The following is a 23483-nucleotide window of genomic DNA, read 5'->3' on the forward strand; positions in this document are numbered from 1 at the left end:
TAATTGTTTATTCAGTGAGAGCTTGATCATGTTACTCTATCATAATGGTTTGTACAGTGAGAGCTTGGTTGTGTATCTCTTTTATAATGTTTTTGTACAGTAAGAGCTTGGTCCTATAACTTTATTATAATGATTTGTACAATGAGAGCTTGGTCCTGTAACTATTTTATAATTGTTTGTACAGTGAGAGCTTGGTCCTGTATCTCTTTTGTAAATTTTTTTTACAGTGAGAGCTTGGTTGTGTATCTCTTTTATAATGTTTTTGTACAGTGAGATCTTGGTCCTATAACTTTATTATAATGATTTGTACAATGAGAGCTTGGTCCTGTAACTATTTTATAATTGTTTGTACAGTGAGAGCTTGGTCCTGTATCTCTTTTATAATGTTTTTGTACAGTAAGAGCTTGGTCCTATAACTTTATTATAATGATTTGTACAATGAGAGCTTGGTCCCGTAACTATTTTAAAATTGTTTGTACAGTGAGAGCCGGTCCTGTATCTCTTTTATAATGGTTTGTACAGTGAGAGCTTGGTCCTGTATCTCTTTTATAACGTGTTTGTACATTGAGAGCTTGGTCCCGTAACTATTTTATAATTGTTTGTACAGTGAGATTGGTCCTGTGACTCTTTTATAATGTTTGTACAGTGAGAGCTTGGTCCCGTGACTCTTTTATAATGTGTTTGTACAGTGAGAGCTTGGTCCTGTATCTCTTTTGTAATTGTTTATTCAGTGAGAGCTTGATCCTGTAACTCTATCATAATGGTTTGTGCAGTGAGAGCTTGGTCCTGTAACTCTATCATAATGGTTTGTACAGTGAGAGCTTGGTCCCGTAACTATTTTATGATTGTTTGTACAGTGAGAGCTCAGTCCTGTATCTCTTTTGTAATGTTTTTGTACAGTGAGAGCTTGGTCCTGTATCTGTAATTGTTTGTACAGTGAAAGCTTGTTCCTGTAACTCTATCATAATCGTTTGTACAGTGAGAGCTTGGTCCGGTAACTCTTTTACAGTACCTGAACCGTTTAACGTTCCCATATTTGCGTTTCGTTTGCGTTTGCGTTATTTCCGTTAGCAATCGTTAGCGTTAGCAATCGTTAGCGTTAGCAATCATTTATCGTTAATAGTTATCGTTTGCGTTAGCAATCGTTAATCGTTAGTTGCGTTTACAATCGTTTGCGTTAGAAATCGTTTGCGTTAATCGTTAGCAGGACCCACTTCCGCTAACATTAGCCACTAAAAATAGAACCAAATGCCGGTGAGATGCTTTGACGATCCGGATATGATATTACGTTTACCGCTTCGTGTAGAAGCGATTATCATAACATCTATGAAATAAAAAAAAATATGAATAAAATGTATTGTATTGCATTTTATATCTCTTTTGGATGCATATATGTTTGTTAGATGTGGTTGAAATAAAAATATGTACAGTAACAAGATAGCATACATGACGTACGCTCCTATCCGTGAAAACGTTCTGAAATACTCGTATTTAAATGACATTTCAAAACTTCTTATTATTATTATCAGAAACATATATCATATATATGTTTGTAGTTACTATGATTTCTGCGAAAGCAATTCAAATATTAACGAAACTGTCTTACAGAATATTAATGTCAAAAGCATTATTTTAGAAAGAATCCACGACAACTGAAAGATTACACAAGAATATAGCTAAAACAGGTAATAAAAAATATAAAAATGTTATTACAGACACGCTGCATAATATTCTTCTTGTTATGTTAAATTTTATCAATGTACGAAGAACGCAAAAAAGACTCGGGAGATTTGTAAATAAATTCGTGAAATTTAAAAATCATGACGAGTTTGAACACGGGGAATAGGCGAGATTTGGCATTTACATGTACATATTTTTAAACGCAATTAATTAGTACAGTACTTGTATCTACATATATATATGAAAATGGAATAAAATGATGTAAATGTTTGTAATGTACGAGTATACCTACAACTACATGTAGAACACGTGTAGAGAATTCGAACTGTGCAGGGGTACGTTACATTGTAAGCCTTCACACGTACATGTACTGTACGCGTGTCAAATCAGGCATGGGTATACGTTTAAGCTCATATCAATAAAAACTGGACAGTCACGGGCACCTTCTCACATGTGTTCGTTGTTATTTGTACCTGGCATGTTTTCAATTCCCAGCGTGACGCGCACGGGTATTTTACCTGTATAGGTATATAGGTCACAACTGGTGTTACCTTGTGTCGACCCCCTGTAGCTGGCCACGGGCGGAGTTCACCTGTAATTAACACCTTCTTGGGAGGGAGATTAACTTTATACCCAACTTACCTGTGCCCCGTACAAAAATGTACACTGTGACAGTACATTTCACGGACATATATATACTGTCGTATTTCAAAGTTTTGATGTGTGCAATATGCTTTCCAATAGATTACGTTGGAATGAATTAGCTTACACTTGTACATTGTATGAATAATTAATTTGTTTAAACTGTAAATTGAAGAGCTGCTTGATGTGAAATGTGATCAAATAACTATATTTCTTACGCCAGTTACAAATATACGTAGAAAATTGTCGCAATGCAATTTTACAGTTATCTTCAGTGTACATACATGTATGCATGTGCATCACTATCTTCATCGTTGTTGTCATCAATGATTATGCATAATTTGACTTAATTTGAATATAACTAACTGGAAGTGAAATATTTTCGTTCTTTATATCTTTATTATATGCATGAACTATAAAATGAGAGAACTGCAAATGGCGAAACACGAATTCAAATGTTCAATCTTTATTACAGTAGCTGTGGCGTATGTACGTGCATTTGTAAATGTACATGTGCGACCCTAAAATCGATGCCTAGTCAATTGTAAGCAATGAGCTTTTATGAATGCACACCCTAGTTATATACAGCGTGTAATCCGTTATGAAACAAATATTCCGAGAATACAATTTTCCATGATAAGCGGAAGAGCCTTTCGACAATCTGAAAAAACCCTGAAACTTGTGATTGATGCGGGAAACACTATAAGATGTTAATTATTACCATTGTTGAGTTATGAAACATCGATAATATAAATCAAACATATAGATGGAAATTTGATTTACAGCATTTTAAATGTGTGAAAATGTTTCCATTTAAAGTACATGTACCAGTATACGCCTGATCGCTCCACTAAGTTATGACATTGTGACGGTAATATTATCAATAAAGTGTTGTTGTAACAATTTGTTTGTTATTTCTTAAAATGTCGGACAAATATGACACTTAGAATAACACAATTCTCTCTTAATACATACGGTTGTACAAGTAATTTGTAAACGTACGTGTGAAGTGGAAACTTCGTATCGAGTACAGTCGTGTTTGACTTCATTGTGTGATTATCACTAAAGAGATGCTGTAACAATTTGTTATTTCTTAAAATACCGGGTAAATATGACACTTTAGAATAATACCATTCTTTCTCCACACATACAGTTGCACATGTCATTCATTTTGTAAACGTACATTTTGTACATGGAAACTTTGCATCGAGTACTGTCGTCTTTGACTTCATCGTGTCCATATAGTTTTCATAGGCAAATGTTTATATGATATACAGAAACTTTAATCCCGAACATACTCCAGTTTTTCTTGTACTTTCGTTTGTATTTCAAAACATCAAGATCCGTAATTCATTTACCGTCAAGCCGTGTCCGTGATTATAACAATGGTATTTCCGGTTTATCATAGCCGATCGTTTTGCGTTAATCGTTAATCGTTAGCCGGTATTGCGTTAATCGTTTATCGTTAATCGTTAATCGTTAGCGTTAGCAATCGTTAGCGTTAGCTAACGGATGATTTTTTTTGCGTTGCGTTTGCGTTAGGCTGGGAACGTTAAACGGTTCCTGTACTGTATAATGGTTTGCACAGTGAGAGCTTGGTCCTGTAACTCCATCATAATGGTTTGTACAGTGAGAGCTTGGTCCTGTAACTCTATTGTAATGGTTTGCTCAGTGAGAGCTTGGTCCTGTATCTCTTTTATAATGGTTTGTACAGTGAGAGCTTGGTCCTGTATCTCTATTGTAATGGTTTGCTCAGTGAGAGCTTGGTCCTGTATCTCTTTTATAATGGTTTGTACAGTGAGAGCTTGGTCCTGTAACTCTATCATAATGGCTTGTACAGTGAGAGCTTGGTCCTGTTACTCTATCATAATGGTTTGTACAGTGAGAGCTTGGTCCTGTAACTCTATCATAATGGTTTGTACAGTGAGAGCTTGGTCCTGTAACTCTATCATAATGGTTTGTACAGTGAGAGCTTGGTCCTGTAACTCTATCATAATGGTGTGTAAAGTGAGAGCTTGGTCCTGTATCTCTATTATAATGGTTTGTTCAGTGAGAGCTTGGTCCTGTAACTCTTTTATAATGGTTTGTACAGTGAGAGCTTGGTCCTGTAACTCTATCATAATGGTTTGTACAGTGAGAGCTTGGTCCTGTAACTCTATCATAATGGTGTGTAAAGTGAGAGCATGGTCCTGTATCTCTTTTGTAATGGTTTGTTCAGTGAGAGCTTGGTCCTGTAACTCTATCATAATGGTGTGTAAAGTGAGAGCTTGGTCCTGTATCTCTATTGTAATGGTTTTTTTCAGTGAGAGCTTGGTCCTGTAACTCTATCATAATGGTGTGTAAAGTGAGAGCTTGGTCCTGTATCTCTTTTGTAATGGTTTGTACAGTGAGAGCTTGGTCCTGTAACTCTATCATAATGGTGTGTAAAGTGAGAGCTCGGTCCTGTATCTCGTTTGTAATGGTTTGTTCAGTGAGAGCTTGGTCCTGTATCTCTTTTGTAATTGTTTGTACAGTGAGAGCAGTATGTTTGTAACCAAGGAAAGGTTTATCCTGAAGACATGTGGGAAGACAACTTTACTCCTGGCTATTGAGCCACTTCTCCGACTGGCCAAGAATAAATGTGGACTCGACATTGTATTTGTAAGTAGGGTTATCTCCCCCTTTTAAAGACATTGTTATATCATTTTCTAGCTCGAATGTTTAAAAAATAGCCATGTTTATGAGCTCTTCATCTTCAAAAAATGCAATTTTCTTCACATTGTCACTATTAATTTTATTCTCCATAAAAAAAATTCAGTTGTCTGCCTTATATAAAAATTTTATTATCTGCCCTTAATCAATATGAATTCTTGATATTTCGGTTTTAGAAAAATAAATTCTTATATATGTTTTCTTCTTGCAGGATATATTCTATTCAAGGAAGAAATTTGCACGGCCTGAGCAGCAACACAGCATCCATCGTACATTTGAAGATGAGGTAAGGGAAGATAATTAAGTTCATTCTAATTATTAATGATGAAAAAAATTACATGATATTCAATTTTGTTATGTGGTTTTCACATGTTTATTTTTGTTCAGAAATATTTCACTGTTATGTTTTACCTTGTAGGTCACCCACCTGGATAAGATCTTTAAAAGTAAGTAAACATTTAAAAGTAAACTGTGTGTCAAAATTGTAATTATTCTAAGTCTGAATAATTATACAAATACAGTATAACCCCTCTAACTCAAACCCGGGTTCCTCAAACACCCCCTATTCGTCAAACTGATTGTACGGTCCCAACTATGTCTCAATATAATCTATGTAACAAAACCTTGGATAGCTCGAACAGCTATTTGTCAAATAACCTGCATTCCTCGAACAGAAATATGTCCCAGTTTCATCAAATACATAGTATTTACCCATGTATTCGTCGAACAGGTGTTCGGCCCGTGAGATTTTTTTACCTGTGTCACACCTGACTGCACCGACTGACATGGATTATTGCTAACGATCGTGTGTTTATACAGGTAGCATATCAAGCCTTTAGGTAATTAAGGGATTAACAGTGTCATTATTACCTACCTACGCTATCGCAAGTAGTTGTTTGATGTTTACTTTATTTGAACATTTCAGAAAAGGCATTAAGATATTGATGTTTCGCTCTTAATAATCTTCGTTGTAAATACTAAAATATGGAAGTTGTTGATCCTTGTTTATAGAAAGTACGCATTGTGAAATGACAAAAGAGGCGAAAGATAATGCTGATGTCCGCCTAATTATATAAGTTCAGGCTAACACAATATATTCATTAAGCAAGGTGGGGATGTCCTGTTTTACTCTTAAGGTTGAAGAAACTAAAATCAGTCTAATCAATTTCCATGATAGTAGTGAATCAATCAATAATTTGATTGATATGAATGCTGTGCTAGGTTTTGTGTCACCTGTCTATTGTAGATGGAGCTGCCTACACACTGGGTCGTATCAACAGAGATTGCTGGTAGGTAGTTATACACACTGGTTATTTACCGTCATATCGTTTTAAATCTTTATAGCCAGTACTGAACTGGGAACACGAAATGTTAGTAACTGGAACAACATTTAATTATTTACTGAAAAAAAATCCATATTAAATTTCTAGTTTTATTTCTTTATTAACAGTATGCAAAACACATGTTGTAGAAAAATGACATTTATATAACAGCTCAAAATAAATGTTGTGTTTATTATTTGGGTAGAAATTAAAAATTTATTCATGATATGAATATATCAATAACATGATAAGTATAAAACATTATTAAGACTGAAATACTCAGATGTGTATTACTAATAAAATCTGTTACCTGTAAGTGAACGAGATCGGGTTATCTCAGTCGAGGGCTAAGATTTTGTAACATCCCAACCTCGGCTAACGCCTCGGTTGGGATTATGTTACAAAATCTTAGCCCGAGACTGAGATAACCCGATCTCGATCACTTAAAGGTAATAGATTTTTTTTCTCGCGCCTCTAAGATATAACAAAACCCATCTATATACGCGTTCCGAATGTAAAACTATCCCGTCATGGGCCTCCTGGTTCAAAGCCGATTAACCATTACATCTGCGCTTCGATTTCAGTCATTCCGCATAAAACTATAGTTCGGTTATATCAAAGACAAACGATGATCAATCGGTACATACTGTTTCATAATTAAAAACAACAACCAAACAATGCATGGTAAATCACTGAATGCACATATTTCTAATAATATTGACTATCTGACGCTTGTGACGTCACCGGTAGAAGAGTTTGACGTCACATGCGCGGACTGTTACATGAATGGCGTAAAATTCCGCCAAAATTCGCGTAAAGGAACCAGACAGATCGGACGAGATAGAAAAATCTAGCACGGGTATCATGTGGATTTCCCTGTCCGTGTAGACATGTGTGATACTGTCTGTCTCTTTTACAGGCACCTGTTCACACTAGATGTGTAGAACATGGTGATACTGTCTGTCTCTTTTACAGGCACCTGTTCACACTAGATGTGTATTACATGGTGATACTGTCTGTCTCTTTTACAGGCACCTGTTCACACTAGATGTGTATTACATGGTGATACTGTCTGTCTCTTTTACAGGCACCTGTTCACACTAGATGTGTATTACATGGTGATTCTGTCTGTCTCTTTTACAGGCACCTGTTCACACTAGATGTGTATTACATGGTGACACTGTCTGTCTCTTTTACAGGCACCTGTTCACACTAGATGTGTATTACATGGTGATACTGTCTGTCTCTTTTACAGGCACCTGTTCACACTAGATGAAGAAGGAGTGACCTTACATGTGAACTGAAATGTATACTGTCTGTCGTTCTTTTACAGGCACCTGTTCACACTAGATGTGTATTACATGGTGATACTGTCTGTCTCTTTTACAGGCACCTGTTTCACACTAGATGTGTATTACATGGTGATACTGTCTGTCTCTTTTACAGGCACCTGTTCACACTAGATGTGTATTACATGGTGAACTGTCTGTCTCTTTTACAGGCACCTGTTCACACTAGATGTGTATTACATGGTCTTTTACTGCCCTGTCTCTTTATTACATGGCACCTGCCTTTTCAGCACACTAGATGTGTATTACATGGTGATACTGTCTGTCTCTTTTACAGGCACTGTTCACACTAGATGTGTATTACATGGTGAACTGTCTGCTTTTTACAGGCACCTGTTCACACTAGATGTGTATTACATGGTGATACTGTCTGTCTCTTTTACAGGCACCTGTTCACACTAGATGTGTATTACATGGTGATACTGTCTGTCTCTTTACAGGCACTGTTCACACTAGATGTGTATTACATGTGGTGATACTGTCTGTCTCTTTTACAGGCACCTGTTCACACTAGATGTGTATTACATGGTGATACTGTCTGTCTCTTTTACAGGCACCTGTTCACACTAGATGTGTATTACATGGTGATACTGTCTGTCTCTTTTACAGGCACCTGTTCACACTAGATGTGTATTACATGGTGACACTGTCTGTCTCTTTTACAGGCACCTGTTCACACTAGATGTGTATTACATGGTGATACTGTCTGTCTCTTTTACAGGCACCTGTTCACACTAGATGTGTATTACATGGTGATACTGTCTGTCTCTTTTACAGGCACCTGTTCACACTAGATGTGTATTACATGGTGATACTGTCTGTCTCTTTTACAGGCACCTGTTCACACTAGATGTGTATTACATGGTGATACTGTCTGTCTCTTTTACAGGCACCTGTTCACACTAGATGTGTATTACATGGTGATACTGTCTGTCTCTTTTACAGGCACCTGTTCACACTAGATGTGTATTACATGGTGATACTGTCTGTCTCTTTTACAGGCACCTGTTCACACTAGATGTGTATTACATGGTGATACTGTCTGTCTCTTTTACAGGCACCTGTTCACGCTAGATGTGTATTACATGGTGATACTGTCTGTCTCTTTTTACAGGCACCTGTTCACACTAGATGTGTATTACATGGTGATACTGTCTGTCTCTTTTACAGGCACCTGTTCACACTAGATGTGTATTACATGGTGATACTGTCTGTCTCTTTTACAGGCACCTGTTCACACTAGATGTGTATTACATGGTGATACTGTCTGTCTCTTTTACAGGCACCTGTTCACACTAGATGTGTATTACATGGTGATACTGTCTGTCTCTTTTACAGGCACCTGTTCACACTAGATGTGTATTACATGGTGACACTGTCTGTCTCTTTTACAGGCACCTGTTCACACTAGATGTGTATTACATGGTGATACTGTCTGTCTCTTTTACAGGCACCTGTTCACACTAGATGAATTACATGTGAGTGACCTTACCAGACCAAACTGTGGAAATATCCTTTTGATCTCAGATTGGTTATTTTGAACGCCATTTTTAGCTCGCCTATTCTAAGAATAGGGGGAGCTAATTAGCTTGCCTATTCGAAGAATAGGGGGAGCTAATGTTGTCACCCCGGCGTCGGCTTCAGCGTTGGCGTCCCATTTCACGTTAAAGTTTTTGAGCAAGTTTCTATTTTGTCTATTGTTTAAGCTTAAGTCATCATAAATGTTTATGATTTTATTTTCCTAATGTGTATGGATGCTGAAGGTGATAATACAACCAATTTGGGGTCCTTTAGGGTTTTTTTGAGTCTGTTAATTTGTCATATTTCCATGTTAAAGTTTTTGAGCAAGTTCCTATTTTGTCAATTGTTTAAGCAAAAGTCATCATAAATGATTATGATTTTATTTTCCTAATGTGTATGGATGCTGAATGTGATAATACAACCAATTTGGGGCTCTAGGTTTTTTTTGAGTCTGTTAATATGTCATATTTTCATGTTTAAATAGTAAATACTTGAACATCAACTTCTTCTGAATAGGCGAGCTTTGCTGTTCTCCAACAGCTCTTGTTAAGTCTATTAATTGATGCTGTGGTACTGTATCTATTGTTCAATTGTTCCCCTGACTATCTAACTCTCTTCTTCAAACCAAAAAATAAGGCCCTTGGAGTTGATTGGGTGGAAGTGTACTTTGGAAAAAATCTTTTGAATGATGGCCTTTCATGGCCACAGCGTCAAATACCAACATAGTTAATTCTGAAAACAAAAACTCAATAGACACCTGATATATATGGGATAAATTGTGACTGCGAATTGTTTGAGAATTTGTGTTGTAAGTTAGTGGGTCCCTTATTGACATATGTCACTGTGCGATGTAGTACTGAAGATAATTTCACCTTAACTCAGTTACCTATTGATGTGGGATATGTGTCATGAGAAGATGGCCATTTTTACACAAGACGTTTCTAAGACAGCCGCTCAAGCCACTAAAGTAAGTACAAAGGAGACCATATTTTGTTGATTTTATCTTTGTTCTAGATGTTACCCCTTTATTATAACAAAACGTACAAGTTATGTAAATGGCTTGTGATTACTCCTCACAGAAATACACTTCTACATTATATGTAACCATTCACTTGTCACTTGTACTTTATAAACTAACTAAGCCAAAGTGAAGTATATGAGGGTATAACTGACACCCAAACGTGACTATTACAACGCCACTTAGGCTGACATGGTAGCGTCAACTAATGACCGTAGGAATGGCTGTTCCATCTTGTGGAGTATATCCTCGTTGATAAACGGTTCCTGGTCTAACTTATATAATATAATAATTTTAATGCAGTGACTCCCAAAATGAATACATAATTTAAACATAAGTATTAAACTATTTTTCTGTGGAATCTATGGTCTATATAGAGACCAGAATTTTGTAGACAATCATCTCATAATGCATGTAATGATTGTCTGCAAAGGTCTGGCATCTATTTAAACCATAGACTCCATAGAAAGACAATTTAATGCTTAATAACAGATATTTTTGCTTATCAATAGAGAAAGGCATTGGTAATTATTATTTAAATTTTTCATATAACATTATTAAGTTTTTAATAATTTTTGGAAGTTTTTAAAGCTTTAATATTAATTAAGTTTATTGCAAAATATAGCATTCAATTTGACGGTGAATTTTTAGGATTCAGGTATATCTGATATATTACCTGGAGCCCAGATTGATGACTTCCTGTTTGAGCCGTGTGGATATTCAATGAACGGACTTCTCCCGGAGGTAAGTGAGTAAGGGCCCTGTGTATATTATACTCTGTACATCCAGTACACAGAGGTGGTCGCTATAATAGGTTTTATTACTCTCTGTACATATGTTATACAGAGGTGGTCGCTATGGTAGGTTTTATTATACTCTATACATCTGTTATACAGAGGTGGTCGCTATGGTAGGTTTTATTACACTCTGTATATCTGTTATACAGAGGTGGTCGCTATGGTAGGTTTTATTACACTCTGTACATCTGTTATACAGAGGTGGTCGCTATAATAGGTTTTATTACACTTTGTACATCTGTTATACAGAGGTGGTCGCTATGACAGGTTTTATTACACTCTGTACATCTGTTATACAGAGGTGGTCGCTATGGTAGGTTTTATTACACTCTGTACATCTGTTATACAGAGGTGGTCGCTATGGTAGGTTTTATTACACTCTGTACATCTGTTATACAGAGGTGGTCACTATGACAGGTTTTATTATACTCTGTACATCTGTTATACAGAGGTGGTCGCTATGACAAGTTTTATTATACTCTTTACATCTGTTGTATAGAGGTGGTCGCTATGGTAGTTTTTATTATACTCTGTAAATCTGTTATACTGAGGTGGTCGCTATGACAAGTTTTATTACACTCTGTACATCTGTTACACAGAGGTGGTCACTATGGTAGGTTTTATTTCACTCTGTACATCTGTTATACAGAGGTGGCTGCTATGGTAGGTTTTATTACACTCTGTACATCTGTTATACAGAGGTGGTTGCTATGGTGGGTTTTATTATACTCTGTACATCTGTTACACAGAGGTGGTCGCTATAATAGGTTTTATTATACTCTGTACATCTGTTATACACAGGTGGTCGCTATGGTAGGTTTTATTATACTCTGTACATCTGTTACACAGAGGTGGTCGCTATAATAGGTTTTATTATACTCTGTACATCTGTTATACACAGGTGGTCGCTATGGTAGGTTTTATTATACTCTGTACATCTATTATACAGAGGTGGCTGCTATGGTAGGTTTTATTATACTCTGTATATCTGTTATACAGAGGTGGTCGCTATGGTAGGTTTTATTATACTCTGTACATCTGTTATACAGAGGTGGTCGCTATGGTAGGTTTTATTATACTCTGTACATCTGTTATACAGAGGTGGTCGCTATGGTAGGTTTTATTACACTCTGTACATCTGTTATACAGAGGTGGTCGCTATGGTAGGTTTTATTATACTCTGTACATCTGTTATACAGAGGTGGTCGCTATGGTAGGTTTTATTATACTCTGTACATCTGTTATACAGAGGTGGTCGCTATGGTGGGTTCTATTATACTCTATACATCTGTTATACAGAGGTAGTCACTATGGTAGGTTTTATTACACTCTGTACATCTGTTATACAGAGGTGGTCGCTATGGTAGGTTTTATTACACTCTGTACATCTGTTATACAGAGGTGGTCGCTATGGTAGGTTTTATTATACTCTATACATCTGTTATACAGAGGTGGTCGCTATGGTGGGTTCTATTATACTCTGTACATCTGTTATACAGAGGTAGTCACTATGGTAGGTTTTATTACACTCTGTACATCTGTTATACAGAGGTGGTCGCTATGGTAGGTTTTATTATACTCTGTACATCTGTTATACAGAGGTGGTCGCTATGGTAGGTTTTATTATACTCTGTACATCTGTTATACAGAGGTGGTCGATATGGTGGGTTTTATTATACTCTGTACATCTGTTACACAGAGGTGGTCGCTATAATAGGTTTTATTATACTCTGTACATCTGTTATACAGAGGTGGTCGCTATGGTAGGTTTTATTATACTCTGTACATCTGTAATACAGAGGTGGTCGCTATGGTAGGTTTTATTACACTCTGTATATCTGTTATACAGAGGTGGTCGATATGGTGGGTTTTATTATACTCTGTACATCTGTTATATAGAGGTGGTCGCTATGGTGGGTTCTATTATACTCTTATACATCTGTTATACAGAGGTGGTCGCTATAATAGGTTTTATTATACTCTGTACATCTGTTATACAGAGGTGGTCGCTATGGTAGGTTTTATTATACTCTGTACATCTGTTATACACAGGTGGTCGCTATGGTAGGTTTTATTATACTCTGTACATCTGTTACACAGAGGTGGTCGCTATAATAGGTTTTATTATACTCTGTACATCTGTTATACACAGGTGGTCGCTATGGTAGGTTTTATTATACTCTGTACATCTATTATACAGAGGTGGCTGCTATGGTAGGTTTTATTATACTCTGTATATCTGTTATACAGAGGTGGTCGCTATGGTAGGTTTTATTATACTCTGTACATCTGTTATACAGAGGTGGTCGCTATGGTAGGTTTTATTATACTCTGTACATCTGTTATACACAGGTGGTCGCTATGGTGGGTTCTATTATACTCTATACATCTGTTATACAGAGGTAGTCACTATGGTAGGTTTTATTACACTCTGTACATCTGTTATACAGAGGTGGTCGCTATGGTAGGTTTTATTACACTCTGTACATCTGTTATACAGAGGTGGTCGCTATGGTAGGTTTTATTATACTCTATACATCTGTTATACAGAGGTGGTCGCTATGGTGGGTTCTATTATACTCTGTACATCTGTTATACAGAGGTAGTCACTATGGTAGGTTTTATTACACTCTGTACATCTGTTATACAGAGGTGGTCGCTATGGTAGGTTTTATTATACTCTGTACATCTGTTATACAGAGGTGGTCGCTATGGTAGGTTTTATTATACTCTGTACATCTGTTATACAGAGGTGGTCGATATGGTGGGTTTTATTATACTCTGTACATCTGTTACACAGAGGTGGTCGCTATAATAGGTTTTATTATACTCTGTACATCTGTTATACAGAGGTGGTCGCTATGGTAGGTTTTATTATACTCTGTACATCTGTAATACAGAGGTGGTCGCTATGGTAGGTTTTATTACACTCTGTATATCTGTTATACAGAGGTGGTCGATATGGTGGGTTTTATTATACTCTGTACATCTGTTATATAGAGGTGGTCGCTATGGTGGGTTCTATTATACTCTTATACATCTGTTATACAGAGGTGGTCGCTATAATAGGTTTTATTATACTCTGTACATCTGTTATACAGAGGTGGTCGCTATGGTAGGTTTTATTATACTCTGTACATCTGTAATACAGAGGTGGTCACTATGACAGGTTTTATTATACTCTGTATATCTGTTATACAGAGGTGGTCGCTATGGTAGGTTTTATTACACTCTGTACATCTGTTATACAGAGGTGGTCGCTATGGTAGGTTTTATTATACTCTGTACATCTATTATACAGAGGTGGTCGCTATGGTAGGTTTTATTATACTCTGTACATCTGTTATACAGAGGTGGTCGCTATGGTAGGTTTTATTATACTCTGTACATCTGTAATACAGAGGTGGTCACTATGACAGGTTTTATTATACTCTGTATATCTGTTATACAGAGGTGGTCGCTATGGTAGGTTTTATTATACTCTGTACATCTGTTATACAGAGGTGGTCGCTATGGTAGGTTTTATTATACTCTGTAAAATATGTTATACAGAGGTGGTCGCTATGGTAGGTTTTATTATACTCTGTACATCTGTTATACAGAGGTGGTCGCTAAGGTAGGTTTTATTACACTCTGTACATCTGTTATACAGAGGTGGTCGCTATGGTAGGTTTTATTATACTCTGTACATCTGTTATACAGAGGTGGTCGCTAAGGTAGGTTTTATTACACTCTGTACATCTGTTATACACAGGTGGTCGGCGCTATGGTGGGTTTTATTATACTCTATACATCTGTTATACAGAGTTGGTCGCTATAATAGGTTTTATTATACTCTGTACATCTGTTATATAGAGGTGGCCGCTATGGTGGGTTCTATTATACTCTATACATCTGTTATACAGAGGTAGTCACTATGACAGGTTTTATTACACTCTGTATATCTGTTATACAGAGGTGGTCGCTATGGTAGGTTTTATTATACTCTCTACATCTGTTATACAGAGGTGGTCGCTATAATAGGTTTTATTATACTCTGTACATCTGTTATACAGAGGTGGTCGCCATGGTAGGTTTTATTACACTCTGTATATCTGTTATACAGAGGTGGTCGCTATGGTAGGTTTTATTACACTCTGTACATCTGTTATACAGAGGTGGTCACTATGACAGGTTTTATTACACTCTGTACATCTGTTATACAGAGGTGGTCGCTATGACAAGTTTTATTATACTCTATACATCTGTTGTATAGAGGTGGTCGCTATCGTAGGTTTTATTATACTCTGTACATCTGTTATACAGAGGTAGTCACTATGACAGGTTTTATTACACTCTGTATATCTGTTATACAGAGGTGGTCGCTATGGTAGGTTTTATTATACTCTGTATATCTGTTATACAGAGGTGGTCGCTATGGTAGGTTTTATTATACTCTGTACATCTGTTATACAGAGGTGGTCGCTATGGTAGGTTTTATTATACTCTGTATATCTGTTATACAGAGGTGGTCGCTATGGTAGGTTTTATTATACTCTGTACATCTGTTATACAGAGGTAGTCACTATGACAGGTTTTATTACACTCTGTATATCTGTTATACAGAGGTGGTCGCTATGGTAGGTTTTATTACACTTTGTACATCTGTTATACAGAGGTGGTCGCTATGGTAGGTTTTATTACACTCTGTATATCTGTTATACACAGGTGGTCGCTATGGTAGGTTTTATTATACTCTGTATATCTGTTATACACAGGTGGTCGCTAAGGTAGGTTTTATTATACTCTGTAAAATATGTTATACAGAGGTGGTCGCTATGGTAGGTTTTATTACACTCTGTACATCTGTAATACAGAGGTGGTCGCTATGGTAGGTTTTATTATACTCTGTACATCTGTTATACAGAGGTGGTCGCTATGGTAGGTTTTATTATACTCTGTACATCTATTATACAGAGGTGGTCGCTATGGTAGGTTTTATTACACTCTGTATATCTGTTATACACAGGTGGTCGCTATGGTAGGTTTTATTATACTCTGTACATCTATTATACAGAGGTGGTCGGTATGGTAGGTTTTATTACACTCTGTATATCTGTTATACACAGGTGGTCGCTATGGTAGGTTTTATTATACTCTGTACATCTGTTATACACAGGTGGTCGCTATGACAAGTTTTATTATACTCTGTACATCCGTTATATAGAGGTGGTCGCTATAATAGGTTTTATTATATACTCTGTACATCTGTTATACAGAGGTGGTCGCTACAGTAGGTTTTACTGTTTATTGTAAAGATATACAATGTAAAGATGAACAATTGTATGCTTTAGGTCTATTTAATAATTGACAAAACTCTTTACGTATGGATCAAATTTCACTTTCGTATTGGATAAAATTACATGATTTAGATTTTTCATTACACAATTTAATAATTATATCTAAAGGTGAAACCTATAAATGTAATGATAAGCATTTCAGCTCCCAGGGAATAATAGAACATGTCAGGATGAAGAAAAATGCTACTGTAAACTTAAATATATTTATTCTATTTCTTTGTTGATACTTCAGGGCTGTTACATTACCATTCACGTCACGCCTGAGCCACACTGTTCCTACGTCAGCTTTGAGACCAATATTCCTCAGGTATTTTGCTGTAATCCAGATAAAGTTAAGATTAGAAAACTAAATACAGTTTCATATGACAAAAAGTCTATTACATCTCATAAAATGTTGCATCACAACTATTATGTTTTATAAAATCTGAATACGTCACAGCATATGAGGATCATTGTTTCTGTATATGATATCATGTACATTGTCTAAAGGTAAAAGAATTGTCAGATAATGTTTTATACAACTCTGTCTATTTCAGAAATCTTACCAGACTTTGATCAACAAGGTTCTGTCCACCTTCAGGCCGGGAAAGTTCCTAATTACCGTATTCGCAAACAAGGTATGGTTATAGTGTAACTCTGGTATGGGTTAGCCTTTATAGTGTAACTCTGGTATGGGTTAGTCTTTATCGTGTAACTCTGGTATGGGTTAGTCTTTATCGTGTAACTCTGGAATGGGTAAGTCTTTATCGTGTAACTCTGGTATGGGTTAGTCTTTATCGTGTAACTCTGGTATGGGTTAGTCTTTATCGTGTAACTCTGGTATGGGTTAGTCTTTATCGTGTAACTCTGGTATGGGTTAGTCTTTATCGTGTAACTCTGGTATGGGTTAGTCTTTATAGTGTAACTCTGGTATGGGTTAGTCTTTATCGTGTAACTCTGGTATGGGTTAGTCTTTATCGTGTAACTCTGGTATGGGTTAGTCTTTATCGTGTAACTCTGGTATGGGTTAGTCTTTATCGTGTAACTCTGGTATGGGTTAGTCTTTATCGTGTAACTCTGGTATGGGTTAGTCTTTATCGTGTAACTCTGGTATGGGTTAGTCTTTATCGTGTAACTCTGGTATGGGTTAGTCTTTATCGTGTAACTCTGGTATGGGTTAGTCTTTATCGTGTAACTCTGGTATGGGTTAGTCTTTATCGTGTAACTCTGGTATGGGTTAGTCTTTATCGTGTAACTCTGGTATGGGTTAGTCTTTATCGTGTAACTCTGGTATGGGTTAGTCTTTATCGTGTAACTCTGGTATGGTTAGTCTTTATAGTTAACTGTGGTATGGTTAGTCTTTATCGTGTAACTGTGGTATGGGTTAGTCTTTATCGTGTAACTCTGGTATGGGTTAGTCTTTATCGTGTAACTCTGGTATGGGTTAGTCTTTATAGTGTAACTCTGGTATGGGTTAGTCTTTATAGTGTAACTCTGGTATGGGTTAGTCTTTATCGTGTAACTCTGGTATGGGTTAGTCTTTATCGTGTAACTCTGGTATGGGTTAGTCTTTATCGTGTAACTCTGGTATGGGTTAGTCTTTATCGTGTAACTCTGGTATGGGTTAGTCTTTATCGTGTAACTCTGGTATGGGTTAGTCTTTATCGTGTAACTCTGGTATGGGTTAGTCTTTATCGTGTAACTCTGGTATGGGTTAGTCTTTATCGTGTAACTGTGGTATGGGTTAGTCTTTATCGTGTAACTCTGGTATGGGTTAGTCTTTATGTGTAACTCTGGTATGGGTTAGTCTTTATCGTGGTAACTCTGGTATGGGTTAGTCTTTATCGTGTAACTCTGGTATGGGTTAGTCTTTATCGTGTAACTCTGGTATGGGTTAGTCTTTATCGTGTAACTCTGGTATGGGTTAGTCTTTATCGTGTAACTCTGGTATGGGTTAGTCTTTATCGTGTAACTCTGGTATGGGTTAGTCTTTATCGTGTAACTCTGGTATGGGTTAGTCTTTATCGTGTAACTCTGGTATGGGTTAGTCTTTATCGTGTAACTCTGGTATGGGTTAGTCTTTATCGTGTAACTCTGGTATGGGTTAGTCTTTATCGTGTAACTCTGGTATGGGTTAGTCTTTATCGTGTAACTCTGGTATGGGTTAGTCTTTATCGTGTAACTCTGGTATGGGTTAGTCTTTATCGTGTAACTCTGGTATGGGTTAGTCTTTATCGTGTAACTCTGGTATGGGTTAGTCTTTATCGTGTAACTCTGGTATGGGTTAGTCTTTATCGTGTAACTCTGGTATGGGTTAGTCTTTATCGTGTAACTGTGGTATGGGTTAGTCTTTATCGTGTAACTCTGGTATGGGTTAGTCTTTATCGTGTAACTGTGGTATGGGTTAGTCTTTATCGTGTAACTCTGGTATGGGTTAGTCTTTATCGTGTAACTCTGGTATGGGTTAGTCTTTATCGTGTAACTCTGGTATGGGTTAGTCTTTATCGTGTAACTCTGGTATGGGTTAGTCTTTATCGTGTAACTGTGGTATGGGTTAGTCTCGTTATGGTGTAGTCTTTATGTGTACTCTGGTATGGGTTAGTCTTTATCGTGTAACTCTGGTATGGGTTAGTCTTTATCGTGTAACTCTGGTATGGGTTAGTCTTTATCGTGTAACTCTGGTATGGGTTAGTCTTTATCGTGTAACTCTGGTATGGGTTAGTCTTTATCGTGTAACTCTGGTATGGGTTAGTCTTTATCGTGTAACTCTGGTATGGGTTAGTCTTTATCGTGTAACTCTGGTATGGGTTAGTCTTTTATCGTGTAACTCTGGTATGGGTTAGTCTTTATCGTGTAACTCTGGTATGGGTTAGTCTTTATCGTGTAACTCTGGTATGGGTTAGTCTTTATCGTGTAACTCTGGTATGGGTTAGTCTTTATCGTGTAACTCTGGTATGGGTTAGTCTTTATAGTGTAACTCTGGTATGGGTTAGTCTTTATCGTGTAACTCTGGTATGGGTTAGTCTTTATCGTGTAACTCTGGTATGGGTTAGTCTTTATCGTGTAACTCTGGTATGGGTTAGTCTTTATCGTGTAACTCTGGTATGGGTTAGTCTTTATCGTGTAACTCTGGTATGGGTTAGTCTTTATAGTGTAACTCTGGTATGGGTTAGTCTTTATCGTGTAGCTCTTGTATGGGTTAGTCTTTATCGTGTAACTCTGGTATGGGTTAGTCTTTATAGTGTAACTCTGGTATGGGTTAGTCTTTATCGTGTAACTCTGGTATGGGTTAGTCTTTATCGTGTAACTCTGGTATGGGTTAGTCTTTATCGTGTAACTCTGGTATGGGTTAGTCTTTATCGTGTAACTCTGGTATGGGTTAGTCTTTATAGTGTAACTCTGGTATGGGTTAGTCTTTATCGTGTAACTCTGGTATGGGTTAGTCTTTATAGTGTAACTCTGGTATGGGTTAGTCTTTATCGTGTAACTCTGGTATGGGTTAGTCTTTATCGTGTAACTCTGGTATGGGTTAGTCTTTATCGTGTAACTCTGGTATGGGTTAGTCTTTATCGTGTAACTCTGGTATGGTTTGTCTTTATAGTGTAAACTCTGGTATGGGTTAGTCTTTATCGTGTAACTCTGGTATGGGTTAGTCTTTATAGTGTAACTCTGGTATGGGTTAGTCTTTATCGTGTAACTCTAGTATGGGTTAGTCTTTATCGTGTAACTGTGGTATGGGTTAGTCTTTATCGTGTAACTCTGGTACGGGTTAGTCTTTATCGTGTAACTCTGGTATGGGTTAGTCTTTATCGTGTAACTCTGGTATGGGTTAGTCTTTATCGTGTAACTCTGGTATGGGTTAGTCTTTATCGTGTAACTCTGGTATTGGTTAGTCTTTATCGTGTAACTCTGGTATGGGTTAGTCTTTATCGTGTAACTCTGGTACGGGTTAGTCTTTATCGTGTAACTCTGGTATTGGTTAGTCTTTATCGTGTAACTCTGGTATGGGTTAGTCTTTATCGTGTAACTGTGGTATGGGTTAGTCTTTATCGTGTAACTCTGGTACGGGTTTAGTCTTTATCGAATGTGATCTGATGAGTCCCTTTATAGAGATAACTACTTGACATATAAAGCTGTCCCTAAATATTAAAATTCCTTAAGAAAAGAAACAATGAACCTGTATTCAGAACATTACTTGGCATTACAAACCAGGTGAGCGATACAGGCCCTCTGGGCCTCTTGTTGTGATTTTGTGTTACCAAATATGAGGACCTGAAATAGTGTTCTATGGCCACTGTTAAATTGCTATCTTACAGGCATCACTTGCCAAGGACAACCACAAGATGATGGAGGAGAAAGAGGTCAAAGGTTATGTTCGTAACGACCACCAGCTCTGCTTCTTTAAAAACTACAATCTGACCTACTCCTTCTTCACCCGGCCTGTTATCTAGGATCATGCTTGTGGAAGTCTTCCTGAAGCCAGTCCAACACACCGCCCCGCCTGTGTCCATTGCTTCAACAAGAGACTTCCCTTACTACCGATATATTCCTTGTTCATCTCGGTGTTGGTTGTCATTGATATTTCTGTTTGTGATATTGTGTTTTTGTGGGTTACTAGAAAAAACAGGAAGAAGCATAGACTTTTGTTCTCCTTCCTAACTCGAAAGTTGAGATAAATAGGTCTGTTGAAAGATTTTTTGTTTGGTTTCATTCTTATTTACTAAAATACTAGCTATGAACTCTGTGATTTTTTTTTAACATTTTTGTCAGATTATGTTTCTGATTTAATATAACTACATTGTAATCTGTAATAAGGAAACATGTGAATATATCCAACTTTTGTTCCTATTGGGCAGAAGCGTTTTGTTTTGTCTCTATTTCTTCAAAAAGTACTATTATGGACAGTTTATACAGTAAAATCCCTATAACTCGAACAGCAAGGAACCAGATCAATAGTTCAAGGAATACAGGGTATTCGGCTCATCCGAGGTTGGTAACGATCGATCATTTGCTGTCAAAGTGTCTGGTCCTCAAACTATGATAAACAATGCGTGTCAATGACATTTGAATTACTGTGATTTTCAATATTTTGAACTTTTATGAAAGTGGTTTTTTTTATAGCAATACCAACTTGAAAAAATATGTATTTAGTAAAAATAAATAAAAATTTCTCTATGAGCGAACACCTGTTTGACAAATACATGTTTTAATACTGCATGTTTAATTTATTTGATGAAACGGGGATATATATCTGTTCGAGGAATAAGGGGTATTCAACGAAGAGCTGTTTAAGCTATCAGGAGATTTGTTAGAGGAAATATAGGGGCACGATCAGGACCTTGTGATCAGTTCGACAAATGAAGTTGTATTCAAGGAATCTAAGTACGAGTTAGAGGGGTTATACTATATATTATTAGTGATCTCAGAGCCATTATGTCCTATGGGAGATGAAATGAGTCTTAACTAAGCCTTTGGTGGAAAAATCATGTGCAATTAAATCATGTGCTGGAAATCACTTTGAATATGTTAGTACATGTACCTAAAGTATTTGTTTAAAAAAGCGCAAATTTTATTATGAATTGATCTATATTATGAGTCCATGTTTAGATTGTCTACATCTGACATACTGACGAACTTCAGATGTAGTAATATTGCCAGTAAGTTGAAATGTAAATCTTAAAGCGGGTCAGCATTTCTTGCCTTAATTTTAAAAAAAGATCTCAGAAAAACATTTTTTATAGATTTTTAACATGATATTATTCACAATAAATTCAACTGTTAAAATTAGTTTAAGGATAATTTTTGGAACCAGAGAACATTTTTGGTTCCTGGAGGCACAGTGTAGTGGTTAAATCAATAAATTCAAATGTAAATGAAACAAGAAATTAAAACAATGTAAATAAACAGTGCTATGATCAAAGTACACATTATACATATTTCCAGAAAAAAGGAAATTAATTAAAAAACACATCAATGTTTTATTAGATTAAATAAATCTGCAATGTATACAGTACATAAGCCCTGTTCTGTTAAAGGTTCTAATATAATGTTACATCTCCATCTGATTTTTCTGAAATACCCCCACCCCAAACTGATTTTTAAGTGTTTTTGATATTTAATGTTATATACATTATGCACGTTGTTTCACACAAGGAAATCTTTAAATGAATGAGATAATATTCAGGAAGGTTACAAAGGCTGCCAGAAGTCTAATAGGATGTTATACATGTTAGCTATGTCAGAAAAGATTTCCTTCCAGACGATTAATTTTTACAGACGTATTATCAAACATTGTAGTGTCGAGAACAGTGAAGGCAGGGTATGATTATTCATTGTAGTGTCGAGAACAGTGAAGGCAGGGTATGGTTATTCATTGTAGTGTCGAGAACAGTGAAGGCAGGGTATGATTATTCATTGTAGTGTCGAGAACAGTGAAGGCAGGGTATAGTTATTCATTGTGGTGTCGAGAACAGTGAAGGCAGGGTATGATTATTCATTGTAGTGTCGAGAACAGTGAAGGCAGGGTATGGTTATTCATTGTAGTGTCGAGAACAGTGAAGGCAGGGTATGGTTATTCATTGTAGTGTCGAGAACAGTGAAGGCAGGGTATGATTATTCATTGTAGTGTCGAGAACAGTGAAGGCAGGGTATGGTTATTCATTGTAGTGTCGAGAACAGTGAAGGCAGGGTATGTTATTCATTGTAGTGTCGAGAACAGTGAAGGCAGGGTATGTTATTCATTGTAGTGTCGAGAACAGTGAAGGCAGGGTATAATTATTAATTGTATAATTATTAATTGTAGTGTCGAGAACAGTGAAGGCAGGGTATGGTTATTCATTGTAGTGTCGAGAACAGTGAAGGCAGGGTATGGTTATTCATTGTAGTGTCGAGAACAGTGAAGGCAGGGTATGATTATTCATTGTAGTGTCGAGAACAGTGAAGGCAGGGTATGGTTATTCATTGTAGTGTCGAGAACAGTGAAGGCAGGGTATGGTTATTCATTGTAGTGTCGAGAACAGTGAAGGCAGGGTATGGTTATTCATTGTAGTGTCGAGAACAGTGAAGGCAGGGTATGATTATTCATTGTAGTGTCGAGAACAGTGAAGGCAGGGTATGGTTATTCATTGTAGTGTGTCGAGAACAGT

The 23483-nt window shown here is 36.7% G+C and overlaps 1 protein-coding gene across 1 annotated transcript in view; it reads left to right on the plus strand.

The window, feature by feature from the left end:
- The window catches only part of LOC138307261 (S-adenosylmethionine decarboxylase proenzyme-like), a 49551-nt gene extending 26922 nt beyond the window's left edge, over nucleotides 1–22629 (plus strand). The window contains exons 4-14 of the mRNA XM_069247907.1: nucleotides 4836–4962; nucleotides 5225–5299; nucleotides 5432–5459; nucleotides 6260–6302; nucleotides 7591–7628; nucleotides 9177–9193; nucleotides 10092–10172; nucleotides 10875–10967; nucleotides 16592–16666; nucleotides 16896–16976; nucleotides 20655–22629. Coding sequence (XP_069104008.1) covers nucleotides 4836–4962; nucleotides 5225–5299; nucleotides 5432–5459; nucleotides 6260–6302; nucleotides 7591–7628; nucleotides 9177–9193; nucleotides 10092–10172; nucleotides 10875–10967; nucleotides 16592–16666; nucleotides 16896–16976; nucleotides 20655–20789 — 793 coding nt within the window. The 3' untranslated portion in view covers nucleotides 20790–22629. The remainder of the gene's footprint in view (nucleotides 1–4835; nucleotides 4963–5224; nucleotides 5300–5431; nucleotides 5460–6259; nucleotides 6303–7590; nucleotides 7629–9176; nucleotides 9194–10091; nucleotides 10173–10874; nucleotides 10968–16591; nucleotides 16667–16895; nucleotides 16977–20654) is intronic.
- Nucleotides 22630–23483: the final 854 nt, after the last annotated feature.

The sequence above is a fragment of the Argopecten irradians genome, chromosome 1 (genome assembly GCF_041381155.1).
Source record: "Argopecten irradians isolate NY chromosome 1, Ai_NY, whole genome shotgun sequence".
Classification (NCBI taxonomy): Eukaryota; Metazoa; Mollusca; class Bivalvia; order Pectinida; family Pectinidae; genus Argopecten; species Argopecten irradians.